At 49.9% G+C, this 23268-nt stretch overlaps 1 protein-coding gene across 5 annotated transcripts in view; it reads right to left on the bottom strand.

Annotated features, from left to right (window-relative positions):
* Positions 1-22907, bottom strand: part of LOC119175083 (transducin beta-like protein 2) — a 282143-nt gene extending 259236 nt beyond the window's left edge. The window contains exons 1-3 of one of the 5 annotated variants that reach the window (XM_037426307.2): positions 22554-22907; positions 18073-18267; positions 15000-16907 (exon numbers count right to left, since the gene is read on the bottom strand). In XM_037426307.2, coding sequence (XP_037282204.2) covers positions 15841-16907; positions 18073-18267; positions 22554-22887 — 1596 coding nt within the window. In that variant the 5' untranslated portion in view covers positions 22888-22907 and the 3' untranslated portion in view covers positions 15000-15840. Of the gene's footprint in view, positions 1-14999; positions 16908-18072; positions 18268-18591; positions 19209-19727; positions 20864-20915; positions 21735-22553 lie in introns of those variants that run through there. The other 4 variants (XM_037426332.2, XM_037426323.2, XM_075889462.1 and 1 more) reach the window with 4 other exon arrangements.
* Positions 22908-23268: the final 361 nt, after the last annotated feature.

Here is a 23268-nt window from a genome sequence, read left to right as displayed (position 1 = left end):
CAGTATCGATATGTTTCTCGATGCCTGACGCCAAATGCCCCGGAGGAATCATTCATGTGCGAGCAAAAGGGTTCGAAATGTCAGCGATCCAAGCGATCAATTGTTCAAACCTTCCCCCCCCCCCTTTTAAATCTTCACTTTCCTGGTTCTGGGGTGACTACACACGATACCGATCCCAATCCGATACCTTCCATCATTCCCATGCTTCCAAGAGCGTCGAAACACCAGCTTTTGCCTCTATAGGTAACAGCAAGGAACTTTGCGGCTGCAACACATGCGCTTTAGGGTCGTTCCACGCGCTTCCCGCACAGCCGCAACGCACTTGCCGGGACCCCTACCGCACGCAAGCGGGGGACAAATAAGCCAGTTGGCGACGCTCTTTCACCCTCCGCAGCGTCGCCAATTGGCTTATTTGTCCCCCGCTTGCGTGCGGTAGGGGTCCCGGCAAGTGCGTTGCGGCTGTGCGGGAAGCGCGTGGAACGACCCGCAGCAAGGTGCAAGGTGATGCGTGCAACGTAGATTTGCCTGAGATCTATTCTGTCGGCTCCGTGTGGCTTTGTGACTTTTGAAACAATCACTCATTCTAAATGTTCAGCAGTCACGATTCGCCATCTTGACACCTTTAGGTTCACCGGCACGATTCAGCTCACGAGTTTCAAAACGAGCCTTTTTTTTTTTTTGCCCGAAACAAACGTCGTAACACCACAATAAAGTCACAAGTGCGCATGAAGCTGCAGGACCCATTACTCTATAGGCGAATTCGTGTACTGCTCATCACTCCCGTATAGGGGCTCAACGATCGCAGTTGGCGTCTCTCATAATCATATGGTGGTTTTGGGACGTTAAACCCCACAAATCAATCAATCAACGATCGCAGCACCACAGTTTGCCGCAATAAATTCTTTAGACAACTGTATGGATGTAGCCAAGCGCGGGCGATTGAAAGCTTAAACAGACGAGCGTGAATTCTCGAAACGAAAATGGAAGGACGGAGGCGGTGAATGAGATGAGCGATCGATGAAAAACACGGAATCACGATACGTTTACAGACGCGGAAAAATAGAAATGAGAGAGAGAGGGAGACAGACCGAGAATTAGAGGGGAATGAAAAAAATCGGCTAGATTACGCGACTATAGCATCGGAACGCTGTATGGAAAGTCCGAACTGTGTCTCCCGAGTACAGGCAAACCTACGGAAGAAAATATTCACAAGGCGAGGCACCTGCCAAGCTGAAACTAAGTGCGGAAGCAACGCGTATACACGCTCGAAGCGATGCCGGGTCGTTCACACAGGAACACCCTCCAAAACGAACAATGCACAATATATATATATATATATATATATATATATATATAAGGGAAAGGGAAAGAAGTGTATACCTAAGGGCTCGTTTTTCCGTGTTTTTAACACAATAATAATGAGATATAACAGACAGTAATGCCAAGGAATGTACAGGGGAAGTTATTAACATTAATGGAATGTAAATAGGAAGAAAGAAAAGTGGATGAAAAAATTACCAACTGTAAGCAGGAATCGAACCTACGACCTTCGAATTACGCGTTCGATATATATATATATATATATATATATATATATATATATATATATATATATATATAGTACAATTACAATTCGGTCTAATATCATCCCCTATACTTTCCTTGACATTATTGTCTGTTAGATTTCGTGAATATTGTGTGAAACACGGAAAACGAGCCCTTAAGTATACACTTCTTTTCTTAATTCATTAACGAGGGTCTCGTACTGGCAGACTTGGTGCCTTTAAGTTGCATACGAGAGACTATTGGTCAGCTGCCCGCTCGTAATAAGTTCACGTGCAACGTGACGCCAAACAGGCTCAAGAGAGTATGCTACACTCGCCGCCATGGCTACTGGTGGCACTGAGTGACACTCCCGCGTTTAAATTCACATATAAACCCAATAAAGTGCCTGGAGGGATAGCCGCCGTGATAGCTCAGTGGCTATAGCATCGAACGCGTTATTCGAAGGTCGCAGGTTCGATTCCTGCCCACGGCAAGTTATCTTTTCAGCCACTTTTCTTTCTTCATATTTACATTACAATTCGGCCTAATATCTTCCCCTATATATACTTTCCTAGGCATTATTGTCTGTTAGATTTCATATATATATATATATATATATATATATATATATATATATATATATATATATATATATATATATATATATATATATATATATATATGTGTGTGTGTGTGTGTGTGTGTGTGTGTGTGTGTGTGTGTGTGTGTGTGTGTGTGTGTGTGTGTGTGTGTGTGTGTGTGGAAACAAGCTTGAATCCATTACAAACTTGAGATTCTTGTAGATACGCTAGTACATTGTTGAATACCATCAGCTGCGGCACATTCCTCGACTTGCACCACCGCGCCACGATTGTATCGACGTTTTAACGTAAAATACGCGATTCCGAAGGCTCGTCTCGGCAGCTTCCGTTCTCGTCTTGTGAAACCGACAATATTTCACACCAGTAACTACACTATATGCTACCGGCCCGCGATAGTCTATATAAACACCAAAAAAGAAAGAAAGACGTCGCAATAACTTTTGGAGGGGAAAAAAAGAGAACACTATAGGGACCTTATACATTCGCTGAAGACGACTCGAAGAGTAAAGCCCTCTTCTTTTTCCTCTCATTCAATACATAATGGTCCTCCCCCGCCACCCTCCCAAACCTTCCGGTTCCTAGCGTGGTGCAGGAACGCTCTAACGTGGTGCAGTAACGTTTCTGCACCTCACCTGGTTTCGAACTGCCGCCGTGATCGACCCACATTTCACCAAGCGACAGCGTCACGTGAACACATCATCGTCTGACGTCACAGGCTACGGCTTCGTAGTGACGTCACGACAACGTCCTCGTAAGACGGCACGTCATGTGAAGTCGTGATGGCGTAACAATCGTCGGCGCTGTGCGACTCCATAGATTTCATGCATCACACACGTTGACACCGACGCCGCGGGACGTTGACGCCACCTACGGTCAATTTTTTTTTTTTTTCGAGTTTGATTAGGCATCCTCCGACTAAATTATATCCGCTTCTTCCAAGGTCCGTGATCACCAATGTCGAAGTGCGTTCAAATCACTCGATCGTCTTCCCACCGGCGCACGCGGCCGAACCCGCCAGAGCTCAGCTAGTCGGCCCGAACTGTTCAAAACGACGGCGATTTACACGGAGAGCGTGTGGCGCACGGGGAACACCGTGCGGCTGCGCCCCCTTCCAGGCGCAGACGACGCATGACGTCACGAGCAAACCCGTCGCCAACAGGTCAGGCCGGAAGCCGTTTCGCGCTCATTGCCTCGCCGTTTTCCAGGAGCGGCAGCGCCGACTCACCATTCCGCACGCCTCCGATTGATATCGGGGCTCGCTACAACTTGCCGAGAGCAAAACCGGGAACGGCGGCCCCGGGGTCGACCGCCGCCTGTGACGCATCGATACGGGGCAAGCTGCGATCACACGTGGGTCGGAGCACGTTGCTCAGCGCTTACAACGCGGCGGGTGTGGGACGGAAGGGAGCGCGTTCCGGTGTGATCCGCCCTTGTACTCCAGCCAGCTGTGTTCTCTTCGACCACCCTTTGTCCGCGTGGTGTTGCGCGCCACTGTCTCTCTACACGTAAGGTGACACTATACGTAGATTGCGTCATCATGCCCAAACACCATGAAAACGCGTCGTTTCCTCGTAGGTAGGTAGGTAATCAACTTTATCGATTCACGAAGGAATCAAAGGGGGGTGGGGGGTAGGGGAAGTGGAATCAGGATGACGATGAGCCCTCGGACCGCTCTAGGTGGCCGGACACTGCTGTGCTTCGGCGACCCTTCTGGCCCAGCTCACTGTCCGGAGCTGTAAACCCGGTTGCGAGCTGCGCAGAGCAGCCTCCCATCGCTCCTCGTGTTCTGACCCTTGCCACGGACGGGGGCTTGGGTTTGTTTGGACAATTCAGAAATATGTGCTGGAAGTTGGCTCTTGTGCTAGGACATAGCCCCGCCGCAGTGGTCTAGTGGCTAAGGTACTCGGCTGCTGACCCGCAGGGTGCGGGTTCGAATCCCGGCTGCGGCGGCTGCATTTCCGATGACGGCGGAAATGTTGTAGGCCCGTGTGCTCAGATTTGGGTGCACGTTAAAGAACCCCAGGTGGTCTAAATTTCCGGAGCCCTCCACTACGGCGTCTCTCATAATCATATAGTGGTTTTGGGACGTTAAACCCCACATATCAATCAATGTGCTAGGACATAAGTTGCAATGAGGCGAGGTTTCGCCATGTGTAGAAAGGGAGAGAAGAAAAGTGAGATCCTTAACGCGGACGGGTTCCGACAGTATAACACAGGCCTGAACTTCCAGGCAGTCTTAAAGTTCTCTTCGTTGAAACTTGTTGGCCGGCTAGTTCGTTATAGAGTACGCGATAAACTTAATGCGTGACGTCGCGCATACTCACTGAGTGTCTCGATTTATGCGTGCCACCCACGAGGCTGTCAACGAAAAAAGAAAAAGAAAACAAGCGATGAAAAACAGATTGGCTAGCCGGGTTGATCGTTCGGCTGGACCCTGATGTTTGAAGCAAGGGTATATTAGAAAACGTGAGACGAAAACATCAGAATGAGCGACAGCGCGAAACTGAAGGAAAAAACGCTTTGTTCATTCGTCCGCTTCGCGCATATCGATTTCGAAAATGTTGATGTAATGCTTATAAATATAACCTAAAAGGAATACTGTTACGGCACGGTGGTCTCTTAGTAAAAAGGCGCTGTTTCGGGAATTTATTTAAAGACGAGAGTGTAGGCGCGAAATCTGCTGTCGATTTCGACTCGCCAGCGATTTTGCGCGGGCAATAAGTGAAGATTATGTTTGCATACAAAATGGGAGTTTTTAGTATTCTACGTAAAACATTCCACGGCCCCTTCAACTTCTTCCCTGTTGTGTACAAACATGACGTGGACAAATGAACACGAAACTGACTCGTTTTTTTGTTTGTTTGTTGTTGTTGTTGTTACTCACGCTTCAAACGCATCACCTGTCAATCACACGATTATTCACGATACAATCAGTAACTTCGCTCTCGAGAAATGGCGGCTCAGTACTTATCTTGATTATCTGCTGGTTATCATCCAAGGTTGTATCAAACAAAGATACGAGCCCTCGAAAAATTCCTCTTCCTCATTCCCTCAACGCACAATCAATCTTGCATTGAACCCTTCCCCCCCCCCCCCCCCCCCCGCTTCCCGGCTAGCCTCGGGTAAAAACAAAACAAAAAAAGCAACGCATATGTGCTTTACGCAAAAGAGAACTCGCGCGAGACAGAAGATGAAATGCCGCGGTATGCGCAGCCCGCCGAGAAAGATACATTCTTCTCATCTGTTTGTCTCGACCCTACAGGCGTCACTTCCCTGCGTTGAACAATTCGGGGAAAAAAGAAAATTGGCAACGACGTCCTCGCTTCGATTGACGCACTCTCAGTCATCCCATTGAATGCGCCTGGCTTCCCACCACTGTGTAAGGAAAGTAATTATTTTTCTTACGCTGTGCTTTAGACACACTGTCTCCCGCTACGGTATGGGACTATAAAAAGAAAGTACGAAAACAAAGCAAAGCGAAGAGGAGCTTGTAGGAGTACCGAGGAACAATAACAGTGCGAGGACGTCTCTTCGCAGCAGCGCTTTGACGCACTATATAGTCTGCGGCTGACGCTCCCAGGTTCATGAGTCATCCAAACCAACGTTACTAGATACGTTGATCCAAATCGCATCCCTGAGATAAAAAAATCGCGAAATACTTCGGTGAGCTGAAAAAAATATATATAATTTGACTCCCTTACGGTACCCGTATAGCACATTCGCTAACTGTTCGCTATATCTATAGCCATTTCACGCGATAACATTTCGGGGGACTACAAAGCACAGCGCGACTTCACATATGGTGCTTACCACCTTAATGCCATGGCCTCGTGTAATCAGAAGGCTTGCTTCTGCGGTTGCTTCGGCTCTCAGCACTCACAGCACACTGCAGTGCATTCCGAAGAGTTTGAGGGTTGGCATTAAATACATATGTTTCTGACCCTGAAACAAAGGTGTAACCACAGAGAGAAAAAAGAAGTGCTACGGTTACACCCATGCGGTCGTGACCCAAAACAACACGGCAGCATACTCGCTCATACTCAATTCAATAGGAGTGAGTGAGTTAGTAAGTGAGCCCCGCCGCGGTGGTCTAGTGGCTAAGGTACTCGGCTGCTGACCCGCAGGTCGCGGGTTCAAATCCCGGCTGCGGCGGCTGCATTTCCGATGGAGGCGGAAATGTTGTAGGCCCGTGTGCTCATATTTGGGTGCACGTTAAAGAACCCCAGGTGGTCGAAATTTCCGGAGCCCTCCACTACGGCGTCCCTCATAATCATATGGTGGTTTTGGGACGTTAAACCCCACATATCAATCAATGATTAGTGAGTGAGTGAGTGATATGAGTACAAACGTAAGAGAGCACCTACAGGTGCGAACAGACGCCTGAATGCGATTACGTGAACTCGGAGACTCCGTCGAACGCTGCACAAACCCATTCGCCTGCTTCATTAGCTTTTTCAGACCGGCAGTCGGCACACAAAGACAAATTTCATCAATGAAGACACGCGCCGTAGTGTCCGTCGTCTCCGACAAATTATTCCCGCGCTGCGTCATCGAGGTAATCGGCGCCTGGCACGACGTATACAGTCGGAATCAGACTTGTCTGGTCGATTGCGTGGCTCTGCACGCCATGGCGCCGTCTTCAGTTGGTACACCTCGCGTTATGGCTACAAGCTTCTGTTCGTGCTTCAATTACAGCTTAAGGACTTACAGCATACCATATGACTACGTTTGTTATCATTACGGAATCTTATCGAAAATGGCATTTTTTTTGCATATCTTTGTGAAAACCAGCGGCTGAAGAGGCCGCTTAGACAAGCGTGGTTACTATATTCTGTATAGTGGTTACCATTGTACACGTATGGCGGGTATCTATACTTCACGAATTCGCTTCCAAGATGTCACACTTCCATTCCTCGGGGAAATAAAAAAAGCTATGCCCGCTGCAAACTGCAGGGAAAGATTAATTATTCATTTCGAAATTTCCGAACCGGGAGAATACATTATCCTCCGCTGATATTAATGATGATCGCGGAGAAAGAGAAACAATCACGTAGCTTTTTATTAATGCAACGCTTACATCGCACACCACCTCTGACCTATAGTATACGTCGCCTTGTGTGCAAGCACGCTGGCTCACTTATACAGCCATTCGTACTTTAAGAATCTGTCAAGCCACTGTGCAAAGCGTTAAGTTTGGGAGATAAAAGCGTTCTTCGGGCTCGGGCAGACAATGTATACCGCACGGAAGGCCTCGACGATCGAGCGTATATATAACGCCCGCGCCTCGCTCGTCTTGCCAAACATGCGCTCCACGAGCAACGAGGTCCACAATACTTCAGCAGCATCATTTTAAGCCTATTTCATGTCCAGCACAGGACGAAGTCCTCTCCTCCAAATCGTGCACAATCGACATGTTAGAACGGGGTCATGATTGTAAACGAAGTTTACAATTAACAAAAACGACAGTTAATGTTGCCATTTGAGAAAAGACATTTCCCATATAAATATCATATGTGGGTCATCGTCACATATATATATAGTATATGGGTCATATATATATCATGTATGGGTCATCTACGGAGTCCTTCACTGCGGCTTCTCTCACATTCATATCACGGTTTCGAGACGTACAACCCTATATATTAATATTATTGGTGTCTTGCTCGAGTGCCCGCCCCGCCGCGGTGGTCTAGTGGCTAAGGTACTCGGCTGCTGACCCGCAGGTCGCGGGTTCAAATCCCGGCTGCGGCGGCTGCATTTCCGATGGAGGCGGAAATGTTGTAGGCCCGTGTGCTCAGATTTGGGTGCACGTTAAAGAACCCCAGGTGGTCAAAATTTCCGGAGCCCTCCACTACGGCGTCTCTCATAATCATATGGTGGTTTTGGGACGTTAAACCCCACATATCAATCATTGCTCGAGTGCCCGGCGCATGAACGGCGATCATCAATGGATGAGAGAGCACTAAACGAGGAGGAAAGGATAGGGGACACTATATCTGCGTATGTGAATAGTGCCACTATATTCATCACCTATCTCTCTCTCTTTCTACTACTGCCCTCGCCCAACAAACCACGCTCACCGCCCTTCGAGTGGCAGCTATATATACAGCTAAGGAGCGATAGCCAGCTGTTTCCTTCTCTCTCTTTATAGTGCGCCAGGGTTGCACAATGGTTACGGTGCAGGGCTGTTGACCCGAAAGTCGCGGGTTCGATTACGGCTGCGGCAATCGCATTTCGATGGAGGCGACCACTATTGAGGCCCGGTGTGACCGAAATTCCAGGAGCACTGCACTATACGGCGTGTTTCATAGTCGCGTCGTGGTTTTGGAACGTAAAACCGCAGATACCACTATACCACGAGCAAGTTTTTCGGGGCCTGGAACACGCTATATACTCTGTTTTCTGTTTTCTTTTCTTCTTTTAACTATGTTTTGTTTTAACAGATATAAAGAGCTTGCTGGTTCACTTCGACCGCTCCACATATGGCGTTAGGCTGAGCACTCCCACCACAAAATGAGCACAATAGAACAAAAAAAACGCCTAATAACTGCATTTTTTTTTGTCTTTCTTGCGCATGTTTCGCTACGCTGCGAGATTCAACGGGAGTATATGATATGTGGGGTTTAACGTCCCAAAACCACCATATGATTATGACAGACGCCGTAGTGGAGGGCTCCGAAAATTTCGACCACCTGGGGTTCTTTAGCGTGCACCCAAATCTGAGCACACGGGCCTAAAACATTTCCGCCTCCATCGGAAATGCAGCCGCCGCAGCCGGGATTCAAACCCGCGACCTGCGGGTCAGCAGCCGAGTACCTTAGACACTAGACCACCATGGCGGGGCTTCAACGGGAGTATAATATTACGAAAATAAAACCGAAACGCAACATTGCATGAAAACGATTGATACGTGAAATAAAGCAATAACGAAGCGCACGTCGCATCTCGCCTCTGAATTGCAGACATATTTAGCGAACACCGTGCTTCATTGACCGTCATCGCGTTGTTGAAAATTTCTTAGCCTGCCATTGACCGATATCGGTATACCTGCCTCCCGCAAACATTGTTCGCCTGCGCTATTATCATAGTGAAAAAAAAAAAGAGAGACAGAAAAAAAAGCCCGACCAAAACTGCTCTCTTTGAATAACGCTGTCAAAGATTTCAATAACAGAATATGACACGACGCAAAAAAAAAAAAATGCCCACCGTGTCAAAAGCTGATTTAGGGAGATCCGGGCGGGTATACGTGACGTAGTAGTACACGCGACCCGCAATCATCTCCCAAGGCACTGCGCCGTGCTCCCGACCGGGTTGCAGAAATTAGGTGGCTTTTCTCATATTCTAACCACTAACCACTACCATCTCCCACTCAGTTTTTATCAGCCCCTACAAGCTCGTATTTCAAGCGATGGATGTGACGGTCGATCGCTCCTTTCGCAACACTATTCCAAGCACGGACAAGAAGTGAACACTGCCTCTTCACAAGCGACCGGCAGATTTTTTTTTTTTTCAAGTAAACACACTACAGAAGGGTCTCCCAATCTTGTTCGTTCACATACTACAAGACAGCGGTTGATTTGATGTGTGGGGCTTAACGTCCCAAAACCACCAGATGATTATGAGAGACACCGTAGTGGACGGCTCCGGAAATTTCGACCACCTGAGGTTCTTTAACGTGCGCCCAAATCTGAACACATGGGCCTACAACATTTCCGCCTCCATCGGAAATTCAGCCATCCCGCGGCCTGCGGGTCAGCAGCCAAGTACCTTAGCCACTAGACCACCGCGGCGGGGCAAGACAGCGGTTCGATACTGACTGCATACATTCGTTTGCTAATTACCGCCTTGATTCATTCATTAATGACATTTCAAAAGAAGACTAATGGGCAAATATGAATCAGTTTAGAAAGTTCACTTATCTATCTATCTATCTATCTATCTATCTATCTATCTATCTATCTATCTATCTATCTATCTATCTATCTATCTATCTATCTATCTATCTATCCGTTCATCCATTCCGCGCAACAGTGCGTGTAAACGTCTACGTAATCCCGGAAACGGCCGCAGTGCTAAGCTTTTCTGGCCCACAGCGGAGGTGGCTTGGCGGACTACTGTATATATATATATATATATATATATATATATATATATATATATATATATATATATATATATATATATATATATATATATATATATATATATATATATATATATATATATATATATATATATATATATATATATATATATATTTAGTGCCGTGCTCGTGATTCCCGGGCACTCAAATGCTTCCCCCGTCATCTCACGCAGAGTGTGAACGCAACTGGTTCGATAACCTTCCGGGTTTCGTACTGGTGCCCTATTCGTGGAGTCGTTGCAGGCTGCCGAGAGTTAGCGGGGCACCGGAACAGCCTTTTTGTGAAACGGCTGGCCACGTTGAACAGTGAATTAATGTTTAGTGTCCCTGCGAAATTCCGAACGAGTGTTTGCAACCAAGAACGAACAATACGACAGCGCACACTGTTGCCCATCAGGGTGTACACACGCATTTCAGACTGAGCAACGAGACGCACACGCACAAAAGCTGGACTATTTGGGTCAGCTCTTGTAAATGTCTACAAGAGAACACTCGTTTGTCACGTTTACGAAGCGCCATTCAATGCTTCCAACGAAAGTGATGGATCGGCTTCGAATGTAAAAAAAAAATATAAAAAATGGGGCAGGAAACGGGGTTTATTTTTCATTGGAAATGCGACTAGGCGAACCAGCGCAGCGTGTTTGCATTCCGGCATGTTTGCAAGCACTGGACAGAAGGTCGTTCAACTGTAGTGTCTTATCCACTGAAGAAGACCGAAACGCCCGAAAGCCTAATGAAGAAATAGAAGGGGGGAAAAGCTGTAATGGGGACAGTTTTCACGTGTTCCACATCGTGCTCTGATCGTTAGCGCGCCCTTTCATTAATTACAGACAGCGTTTAATTAGCACGCCCTGTAATAGCCGTTAACCACGACGCATACTTGAAAGGAACCGACGAGGCCGACGCGGATGGTGAGGATATTAACTGATGGTCACTCGAGCTGCACGCCTTGACATCTGACACCGCCGCGCTCTTGACGCAAGGCCTCGCGGAGGCGAACGAGCGCATCGAGGCACTCTATCGTGGTCTAAACGAAGTTTTGGGCATAGAAGGGTTTTAGGGGCTTTATCGCGGTCTAGGGAGCCTACATGTAGCCTCCATATCGCGGTCTCTTTCGCAGCGCCACCGGCTCCTCCCTCGCGCCGCCAGAGGTCGCGTGCGGGAGCGCCGCAAGCGACCTCTGGCGGCGCGCGACGTCACAAAATGCGCTCGTGCCAGCAATGCCCCTCGCCGCGTCTTCAGATTAGAAGCGTCGGCGGTGCCAGGGAGCGCGCAACGTGGTTCTTAACAAGTCGACGGAGCCCGACCAGCGCGACGATTCTTGGCGCAGCATCAAGTCTCCACACCATTATACGCACCTTATCAACGAAGGCTCCCTGGGTGCCAACAAGATCCCCTAGAGACTGTCGTAAACATCCGTGACCACACGAAAATGCACTGCCAAGGCAGCGCAGATCAGTTCGTGTATACTCCTATCACCGTACCGCGTGGTGCTATGAGAAAGTGCGCGATATCACCGTACAATACGATGATCAGTCACCAAACAACCCCGATTTCACGCTATAGAACAATGTACTCCCCCCGTGCAGCAGACCTGAAACGATGGTCTCGCCGTTTCCGTAGGTCTGCAGCAGTTCTGTGACGAGTGTTCCATCGCAGGAGCGGTGTCAACATGAGGAAAAACGTTCCTCTGCTCGGCGGGCGGACTTTCCTTGCAGGTGGCGAAGCAACAATTATACGCCGCTTCGATGAGGCATGGGACTCTCCAAGGGATTATCCCAGACGTTCGACTCGCACCGGGCACCCTCGCAAAGCGCTTTCGAGTTTTGATTCGATGTTGACGCAATTCGCGCAAGGCGGGGAGTCAATGCAACGTCCTCCCCGCTTGCAGGAAAACGCCCCGCGCCAAGCAACAAGCGGACGAAACACCACACAAAGAGAACGAGGAGTTTTTTTTTTTTTTTTCTTTTGAGAAAGCTGCAACTCTTGGCTCAATTACGGCACGCTGTCCTTGGCGTTGCTAAGTGTCATCCTGCGCTCGTTACGTGGCGAGCGGCAGATTCATTACCAAAGCCATGAGGGAGTCGTGGTTAATCACCAACCCGACAGCGTGTTGCCGCTCTTTAACCGTTCAGCTCGAAAACACATCTCGTTTCGTACATATGCCAGGCGGAGTAGCACGTTCGTAATATGATTTCTCACTTTCTTTTTCCAAATCATCTTTCAGTGCAGTAATACTGCAAAACAAGTTCTCGTGGAATGGCAACTTCGCGTGTCACAACTACAACTCACGGAATCCACGTCTAGGCCACCGAAGTCAGGCCACTTACGCAACATTTTTCTGCTTCTGCGATTCCTGTGAACGACGGCGCTTCGGTCGCGGTCGCCAAAAAACGTGGTAGCCCGTTTCGGGGTATAGTACGTGTACAGATCTCGGGCGTCAATTACGTAAAAAAAAAAACTACATTGTCGTGATATCGACGTTCCAGACTCATTAGGCAGTTTTAGGAGAGAGTTCGTACATAGCGGTATTTTCATAACTTAACGTGTATATCGAACAAGTTAGCGTACGACGCATTGACGACGAACGCTGACGCAAGGCTATGCGTACACCGTATACTAGAACTGCTACTTTACACCAAACTTTCATGAAGCACACCGTCTGCAGTCACGCTTTTTTTTTTTTGTTATGCATGCCAGCAGTATTGTTCTACTTATCAAGCCTTGGATCACATCTGGCCTCCATGGCAAACCTAAAAGAGATCGCCCGAGCACGCGAACTTACTCACCGTGCTGGGCAGCCTGCGGGGCCTTCAGACTCCAACCTAATGGTCCTTAGGGATGTTCTCACTTTCAACGAGGTGATCAAACATTATCAGCTGGACAGAACGATTTTCCCCCTTCCTCATATGCAACTTTGTAAGGCCCAGGCATCTACCCTCCGCATGCTTCAAACCAGGTCGTACCCCAGTCTTCGTTCCCACAGCCAGTTTATTGAAAGCATTAATCCAACATGCCCAGATTGTGGCGCCGTATCTACGTTAGAACACATGCTCTGGCAGTGCCCCTCATCACGCGATTCTCGGCACATGACCGAAGAGGAATGGAGCTCTGCACTCAGGAGCTCAAAACTTGGACATCAACTCTGGGCTGTCCAGAGGGCCCACGACAGTGAGGCTCGGCCGACCCGTTCCGACGTGGGAGCGGCACGCTGCTCTACCTCCTTGAGGTAGTGTTCCTCGGGACCATAATAAAGTTCTGTGCCTGTCTGTCTGTCCAATATGGCATTGTTGTATTCAAAAGCTTTCAAGGCCACAATTCATTCAACGACATGGCCAATTACTGAAACAGCAGGCACGAGAGAACGCCACCACGTGCGCTAACTTCACTCCTGCGCAGTCGGAGTTTGTTGGTCGTTGCGCGGATCGTCCCCTACATTCGACGCGTAGAAAGCGGCAAGGGCCGCTTCATTACGACTGTTGCGCAACGCATCCAGTTGCGATAGGGCGCTACGCCAGAGAGCCCCCTCTGTGGCAACGTTTTGGGAAGAGCTCCAAGGCGTGAGTCAATACCTTTTTAGCCGTGGCAACGACTTTTCCTCGAACATGCGCTAAGAGTCGCTTACGACAGCTGCGAGATGAGAAAAGTCCCCCCCGCTGTTTCACCGAAGTCCTTCGCTGACCCTGGAGACAAGACTGGCGGTCTTGCAGCTTGATCTCGCGATTTCATTAGCCCCGCCGTTATGATACCGAGTGGTTTCTGTACTAAAACATATCTATAATCTGCCTATCATACGGCTCACTGGAATGTGTGCAAGGCAGCCTAGTACTACTGCACTAGTAACAACGGGAATACAAAGACTGAGGCATTAGGGTCTTCTAGCAAAGCTGGTTGACCGTACCATCGTGGAAGGCATGCAGATTTTTTTTTGTCTTTTTAGTCTACAACACATCTACAGACACCTTGACCACATCTCATCACGTTCCTATGCACAATGAGAAACGAGTGCGGATGAAAAGTTTCAAAAGAAAAGCTGCGTGTTCACCACGACGGTACGGTATTTCCGCGCATACCACGCGGTAAACCAGCCCAGCTAAAACACTGCTTCTGATGGCCAAGCACCAAGTTTGCAGCTAACTGGTGAACACCAGAAGATATGACACAGCCAGAAGCCGCTGAACACGCAGACGAAAGACCAGTCCCTACAGGTCCGACACAACACTCGGCAACATGACATCATCATTGTTAAGCCAGTGCAAGTTCTACCATTATGACGAGGTAAACTTAGCACGAATGAAGACGAACACACAAATACTAAGCATACAAGGACAGGACTGATCTTGCATGCCCCGCCTAAGTGTGTCAGTGTTCATTCCAGCTGATCTGACTTTCTTGTAACCCCAGACCAACTAGTCTCTACTACCAAAGGTTTTACCAGCCCTGCAGCCTCATTCAAACCATAGAGCTTGGCCGGCCTTATACGTGAGCTCTAGCTTGATCGGTCTTGGAAGCACGGAACTTGCAAACCAGCAGTCCATGAGCGTGGCATCCTATCCACCACTTTGTAAACATGCACATGATGCAACACTTCACCGAACAGTCAAACACTTAAACAGGATGGGAAGGTATGTGCACAGTCGATTGATTTGCAGTGTCGGCAGTTGCATGCACGACACGCGTGAGAGAGAGAGAAAGTCCCGTACAACAGATACGTTTCTCGCCGAGGAAAAAAAATTTTTTTCCTTTTAATGGCAGTAAAAAAAAACATTACAAAAGAACGGACATATCAATAAATTAAGATCCGCAAGCTGCACGAGACCCAGCCGCACGTGTAAAATGACAGCATGACGATGGGCACGTGACAATAAATAAAAGACTGTACAAGATGGTCGATGCGCGGTCTTGTCGGCTAGTCTCGGCTTCCGTCTTCTCCTCCCTAATATGATTTTTTATATATATTGGAAAGACGCCCTCTTTTCTTCCTGAGTCATATAAAGACTTTTTTTTTTACTTTGTACGAATAAGAAAAATAAAAAATAAAACGAGGCGGAAAACAAGAAGTATAACAGCGTCTTTCCAAACAAGCGTCCACCAACACTGAGACACAACAGTCCCCCATTAAGTTCTTCATAGAAAAAAAATGTAACAATAAAAAAAGTCCGAAGAGTGACACTTTTTTTTTTCACAACCGTGGTTCGGTAGCACCGCTCCGTCTCAATGGTCCAGTCCAAACACGGCGGCACGTCCTTAATTTTTTTTTTCTTAACAACACACACACAGACCAGCCGGGCGCGTGCAGGTAGAACAAGCCGCCGATAGGATAGATCCGCTTATGGGGAGCAGGCGTCACATCATGGCAGTGTGCATTGGCGTCGCGGACACAAATCCTTGTCTTTCTTCATAAAGAGGGAGCGAGATAGCAGGTCTGGTTGAGAGAGAGAGAGTGAAATAGATGGAGCCCCGCGCACTGAGTGTCGTCCACACGAAACAGTTCACACACTTTCTTCCAACTCACTCACACACACGCGCGCGAAGCACCACAAGAAACGGCTAGAAGGACGGCTGCAGGAGGCGCCCTCCTGCTCCGCGGTTCCGTCGCTCCCGCAGCTTCTGGTCCCGGCTGGCCTTCCACAGCATGAGCTCCATGCAGGCGCGCGCGTCCTCCACGCTGTCGTGGCCCCGGGTCCCGTCCTGGACGTCGCGGTTCAGGTACGCGCCGACGAGCGAGCGCAGCGACCGACGGAACGGCAGTCCCCGGTGGTGCGGGAACACGACGGCCGTGTCGACCACGGTGTCGTGCAGGATCTTGAGTCCGCGCAGGTCGTTCTCCAGGCCGTGGCCCACGAGCACCGTCGAGGCGGTGAAGAGGCGCAGCAGCACGGCCTGCACGTCCTGCAGCGTGGTGCGCACGTTGCGCAGGTGGTCGGCCGTCACGCCGCTGAAGGCCGTGTTGTAGTCGAGCACGGGACTGCCCGGCCGCACGTACGAGTCGTACACGGTGGCGCCGTTCGAGCCGACCACGCTCACCTTGGCCACCTCGAGTCCGCGGATGGTGAAGCACATCTCGCAGTCGAGCGCGTACACGCCGCCGGCCACGCCGTGCCGGGGCCGAGTGCGCACGAAGCCCCTCGCGGGCGCGTCGCACTCGCCGCGCGCTCCCTGGGCGCACACGTGGTAGTCGGACCGCTCGCAGCCCGGTTCGTCGCCCGTCGCGCCGCAGCACGAGAACTCGGCGAGGCCCCGGCGGCCCGTGTGGAAGGTGCACACGTCGTTGGCGTAGTACTCGCCGCCCGGAGTGATCACGAACGAGGAGCCGCAGCGGCAGCACGTCTTACGGCTAGAGTCGGCCGTCGCGGCGTCCGCTTGCAGCCACACGGCGCGACCGGGCTCGTCGGGGCAGGGCCGCGGGTAGCCGCACCGGTACAGTTCCTGCGGCGTCAGCCTGTAGCGCAGCAGCTGGTGGTACAAGTCGTCGGCGCACACGGGAAGGCGCCAGGCGCCCTCCAACGGGCTCGGGGGACTCCGGGACGGGGTAGTGCGTCCCGCGGAGGAGGTCTTGTGACAGCTGTGCTGGTTGTTGATGTTCGGGCCCTGGATGGCACGCTGGGCCGATCGACCTCCGGGAAGGAAGCAGGGAAGATGGACAACAAAAACAGTGCGGTCGGGATTCACTCTCGTCATGGTTCCCGCGCGCTCAAGGCGGCGAGACCCGCGGGGCTCCCTATCTCTCTCTCTCTCTCTCTCTCTCACTAGCGCTATGCGCTAAAACTCTTAACAGCCATAAGAGGACGGCCGCTCCAGCACATGGAGACAAAGACAGTGCCAGCACCGCAAGGAAGAGGAAGAAAGCAAAGGATCTCCGGCTCCTGGACCGGACGACGCAGCGACTTGCACATACCTCCCACACCCTGGCAACCCTCGCCCAGCCACGCATCATGCACGTTGGGATGCCATCATACACACACAGCCACACACACACACGTGCGCAAAGTAGTAAAAAAAGGGGAAGGGAAAGATGAGGGTTCTCTACAGCTCGGATAAAAAGCGAGGGTGAATAGCAGTAGCTATAGGCTTTGTTACTGTTACTTTCTCAAAAGGAGGTCACAAGGAAACGCGTCCTCAGAGAGAGAATAAGAGAGCCCATATCTATGGCTACCAATCTACGAGCATTTTCATACTATGCTAGGACTTCAGCTTTTTAAATGTCTTTCACAGAACTGCAATATTGCGGTTCAGCTTTGTCGCCAAACCTATAGCATAGCTTACATTTTCTTTTATTTTTCTTTTTAGCGTAGAGCCAAGGCGATATGCCCGATTGCCCCTGCAGAACTGGGAGAAACATAAGTAAACCTAGCAGTGATTTGATTCAGCGGCGTCGGTTCGAATCATTACAGCCCTGCAGTATCAGCCTGCACATGGCCTCGACAGAGCATCCAGGAATGGCGTCCTGTTGGAAGTACACCGTCCGTTACAGTGTACTCTGATAGGATGCAACTCAGAGCCGGCTATCATGGCTGGTGCCGTACAGCGACAAGCTCTCGTGATAAACATCCAATCAAAGCATACTGAAATGAAACAGCCCCGTTACTGGAATCAAACAGAATACCGCACCAGGTCTGCCTTGTTGTTGTTGTACTTGCTCTAAAAGCAAATAAAGCTATACGACGACACCATTTTAGATTCTAGACACCACGTGAAAGCAAAAAAAAGCGCTACCTCGAACCAAACAAAGAAGGTGTGTATGAACTTGAAAAAAAAAAATGTGCCAGGCCTTCAACTTACCATCAGCAGAGGTGGCCAGGTATTTGCCGTTGCCGTTGAAGTCCAGGTCCAGTATGGAGCCGCTGTGTCCCTTTAGGGTCGTCATTAGCCACGGATGTAAGTACGGGGCCTTCAAGTCACGCTTCTTCTCCTGCACTTTCTTCTTCTTTGGCAAGGATCGCACCTCCTTGCGAAGCACCGTTTCCTTTTCCTTGGCTGCGCCGCGACAAACACAAGAGGGCCCGCGATCACTACGCTGCAAGTAGCTACGATCGAATGGCTACGCTAACGCTTTCTTGCAGCTATCCACTATACTCAGAATACCTCGAGGAAAATTGTAAAATTACGAGCATCGTGTATCGTAGACACGGTACGAGACAAACATTAGTGAAGGAGTCACGATTCGTTTTTGAATATCTGGGAGATTCTTTCTAAACGCAACGCGGCCGGGAGTTTTCACCTCTTCAGTGATGCAAAACGAACTAGCCCAAAAATTAACCATTTCCCGAAATTGTCCACGAGCAAATAGATGCAGCTCACCTGTGCCCGACAGGTGGACAGGCCCCGAGCGTGGCTTTCGTTTACATATGTTCAGGTTCGTACCGAATACACCGCGTCAGCCCAATAGATGTTTCAGCGTATTGGGCACACAAAAGCTCCGCTCTTACGCGGAAAGTGCCTGCCGACGTGCTCTATAGAAGACAAAGCAGGCAGGTCACTCTATACATACACAAGCGCCGCGAAGCATCTGCGAACAATTCGTGAGTCACCCACACGCGGCGCTGTTGCCATTTGGCAACCAGCACGCGAAGCTAATCAGCTGAATTCCGATCTGCGAGTTGCACATCGCACCACGTGACAGCTTTCGCTCGCTTCCTACTTGCATCATCCAAGGGCACGCGTTTGATGGAATACGGCATTTCCGCGTTTAAAACAGCGGATAACGGAAAATCGAAGCGAAGAGAGCATCGGCAAGAGCAAACACACTCGCGGCATAACGATTTCGTACAAACTCCGGTTCCAAGCCGATTCGAAGTGCGCATGAACATACTCCCAAAGCAACCATCACCAACATGCCTTGACCACTGACTACCCCTTTAGTCGGGGATAGTGGCTAGCAGACTGCAGTTTAACAATAGCCTTACACGCCTGCTCACCGAAATAGATGCTATTGTAATCCCCGACGACCAGTCTTTTTTTTTTTTTTTCTTCAATCGATAAGCCCAGTCACCAAGAAACTCAACATCACCCCTCCTCCCCTTTCCCTTTGTAAAGGCGCACGCCCGATACAAGTGACACGATATGTAGTCTCGTTTGTAGACTACACACACTCAACCATGCTTCCAAACCAGCGATAGCTACAAATGCAAGCAAACAAACACAGCGTCTAATAGAAAGCATCGCTACAGCTTGCGTCAGTTCAGATTTGCCAACAGATCAGCTCTGGCCCACTTTTTTTTTTTTCTGTCCTCAAAATATATACAGATAAGCATGAGTCACCGCGCGCCATCGTATCAGGGCGAGGCAGAACAACACGCACTACAAACGCTATTTTCGGGTATCTATGCAGATGTCTGATACTCCCAGACAGAAAACTAGCAAAAAAACACTAGCTCTTCCGTAAAGTCATTTCGTATCGGTCACCGCCGTCCCTTTAAAAAAAGCAAGTTACTTACGGGATGTCCAAGCAAAAGTGGGTCTCCTACCCTGAGCTGAGCCAAATTTACATGGTTTACAGGAAAGCTCGATTCGTACAAGCACGCGCGCCTCACAGATAGCCACATCCGCATGCACGACACACGCACTGGGGATTCCTGGACCCGAGACGTGAACGTACTACCGAAATCGGACAGGCGAACTTGTTTATATACACAACTGCAAGGAGTACTCAGTCTCATGTGGCTAAAGAGAGAGAGAGAGAATGAGAGGGGGGGGGGGCTTCTGTTCCTATACAGATGGTGAACTTCGGCAGCATAAAGTGCTTAGTCACTCCGTCCTGCGGTGCGGTTCTTGACACGTTACCGGGAAATAAAAGAGAAAAAAAAGCACCAGCTGACGTGTCCCTACCGCGATTGTTGAAGAGTTTTTGTCTACGTTGCTTTTGTCTACCTCCACGTAGTCGCTGGCCCTTATCTCTCGACAACGACTGCTTAACTTAATTTTTATTCCAAGGGCATTTCCTTTTTTAAGGCGTTATCTCCAACATCCCAGGAAACAGACAACTTGCCTTCACACAAACTGCACGTCGACACGACGCGCTCGTATATCGCGTTCTAACGACGCGGTGCACAAGAGAGACAACGGTGGGGGGTTGCGACCCCTCCGCGGATTCACACTGCTGGTTTCGCATCCGGAGCCGTTTACCGGAGAGAGAGAGGGGGCACGGTACAAAAAGAAAGCGCTTTTCGACTAAAACGAGAACAGATGATCGACGGTCTGCTCGAAAGGGGGCTTTCAGGTCACCGAAAGCAACACAAACGAAGGAGTGAGAGAGTCCACAAAAAAAAAAAAAAAGAAGAGGAGGAGAGACGTGAGAGCACATCATCCCACCACCGTGTCGCCTTATCGCCGACAGAAATTAGGTGCCTTTCTTCAAGAACCACTACCGTTTCTTTTTTTTCTCTCGCTTTCTCGCAGACAAGACCGAAAAAAAGCAGGATCCCCACGCGCGCGGCTGCGCTGGACTGACAATGACCTCAATCCCAAGTGCGGCCTTCCACGCGCCAAAAACACTCGCAAATGAAACCGGGTTAGGTCAAATTGCGTTGCCCGCACGATCACCGCGGTGTGCCCAAGCTAGCCCGAAAAGCCACCGCGTCGTCAAAAGCGACGAAACCAGCGCTAATTAAAAATCTAGAGCTTGCCTTTTGTCCAAACCTGCGGATAGAGTCGTGGCGATCCAGCGCGGACGAAGGTACGCTATCCGTCTGGCCGCGCGAGCAGACGACGGAGCGAACCACACTGAGAGAGCGCTCTCCCTTGCCCACACAAACTCGACGTGCGGAGAGAGGCGGCGGCGTTGCGCCAAGCGTCACCGCTTCGAAGTTTCTTAATAAATCAAGACGGTTGTTTCACTCGTGTGACGCATTATCCTCCAAGGAGCGGGTAATACCGGGAGGGGGAGGAGGGGGTTGAGCCAGCGGGGCTGGCAAGCCTGGTTCGCGGTCACTGTACGGATATCCCGTCATCGTTTCTCCTCCTCCGCGAAATGCGCCGCCTCCGCGGTTCTTTTGCAAACGTCGGCTGAGGGGTTCACCGGTGTGCGGGAGTTACATTATGTTCCTGTTTTTGCTCGCGGACAGCACGTCGAAGTCAAGGACCCCCCCTTCGTTCATTGACGCTTCCAAGCAACCCCCGTCAGTTCGCATGTACTTTTTTTTTTTGCTTAATTTGTATTTGCGCTTTCTTCCAACACACTCAACCGGCGGAAGGCTTGCGATGCGCTGATGAAAAAAAAAAAGACAAGCTAGGCACTACGGGTAGTACTTGACCGGCCGAATCAACGGACCGTAACACGCGTAGGCAATGTAGAATGCGGAGACAGTGGCTTCACTTCGCAGCTCACGTGCAACTCCAACGTCGAACTATGCTTCAGCCGCAACAAAATTTGAGCGAGCAAAGGCTAGCTTAAAATCGGGGTAGCCGAATGCGCCGAGCTTCGATCGGTGGCATCGGCTGGGAGGAAGCCGAGGCTAAAAAAAAAAAAAAAGGCGGGCGATCGAAGGGAAGGTACGGCAAGCGGCCGTGGTACGGCAAAACTGCCAAGCATTCATGTTCACCACTAAACGTTTTCCGTAAAATCCCTAACTTGGCTTCATCGTCGTCCTCTTTGTAGCATAGTGCAACTATTTCCGAGAATTACGTTACTCACAGGGCGCTAGAGCCCAACGACGACACCACCTTTGTGCACGCAAGCGGTTGGGCCGGTTGGGGTCCGAAGCCGGCACGGAGAAGTGGGGCACCTCGTCCACGAGCGAGCAGCAATGCTAACAGCGACGAAGTAGGCTAGCTCCCGAAGGGTTTCATGCAAATGCAAAGCGCCGCGGCTTGCTCAAGAATACGCCGCACGTCAGCGGTGGTGGTGGTAGTGGTTACAATGAAGAGGAAAAAGGCACCTAATTTCTGTCTGCCTTCAGGCGACACGGCGCAGTGCCTTATAGGGGTGGGGTGAAGGAGGGATAAAAAGGATAGAAGGAAAGTAGAAGCAGAAGAAGACAGCCAACGAGAGGAAAAAGAAGGAGATAGGAAAGTGGGGATCCGGTCGAAGCAGTCCAAGGGCGGGGTGCCACAATGCGAGAGCTACACGGCGTCAGGAGACCGCGGAGGGCGAACCAGTCGGCGGGAGCTACGCTGAAGTCGGAGATCGCGAGGGCACAACCGTCCAGCTTGAAATCCTGCGAGCGAATCCCCACGTCAGCGGCAAAGCACAGATGCGTCCTCGCACGCCCGCCGGTCGAGCGTGGTGCCAAGGGGAAAGCCAGCGCACGCGATGCGTTACTCACTCGTTGCCGAAGGTTGCTTCTCGACATCGTCCTTCTTCTGGCTTCCCACGAGAATGATCAGAAGAATAAGGACTCCGATGACAGCAGAAAGCACTATCACAGGCGAATTGGCAGTAATAAACACTAGTTCGTCGGCCATGCTTCTGCTCCCATGTGCTACAGGCACCCGAGGCACACTAGCGGTTAGATGATGACACGCTGCTCCGCGCCAAAAGATACAACCTGCGATACAACAACCGGTGCGCTGGCCTTGCGTAGACGGCGCTCGTGTCGTGTTGAACGCATTGTTGCCAGCAGCTTGTTTTGGTTCTCGCTGCTTTGAGACGTTGGGCATTTTAAAACTCAGTATGCGTGGCTTCATCATTTCACTTTCTAAAATGCAATGACAGAATGCAGAGATCAATTCTAGGCGATAATTTGGGCTTGCAACGCGAGAGAATATATAGCGTGAGGTTTCATCGCGCCTACTGCGAAATGTCCACGTCGTGCAAGTGGCTGTGACGCAAATCCCATCATTCATTGGTAAAACCCGCGTTCATCGAACACCCTTTCTCGCGTGCGCGCTCAGCTTGTCGTCAGCTGTTTTGTTTTGTTAGTTTGATACGAATTATTAGCTCTCTGTTTCGCTCTATGGTAATAAGATGGAGGATAAATTTTCATTTGTTTTCTATTGCTAACCTGCAAGCTTTTACGTGACATCGTTTGATCACATTCC

The sequence above is a fragment of the Rhipicephalus microplus genome, chromosome 3, assembly GCF_043290135.1.
Source record: "Rhipicephalus microplus isolate Deutch F79 chromosome 3, USDA_Rmic, whole genome shotgun sequence".
NCBI lineage: Eukaryota > Metazoa > Arthropoda > Arachnida > Ixodida > Ixodidae > Rhipicephalus > Rhipicephalus microplus.
This window is presented reverse-complemented; position numbering and strand designations above follow the sequence as displayed.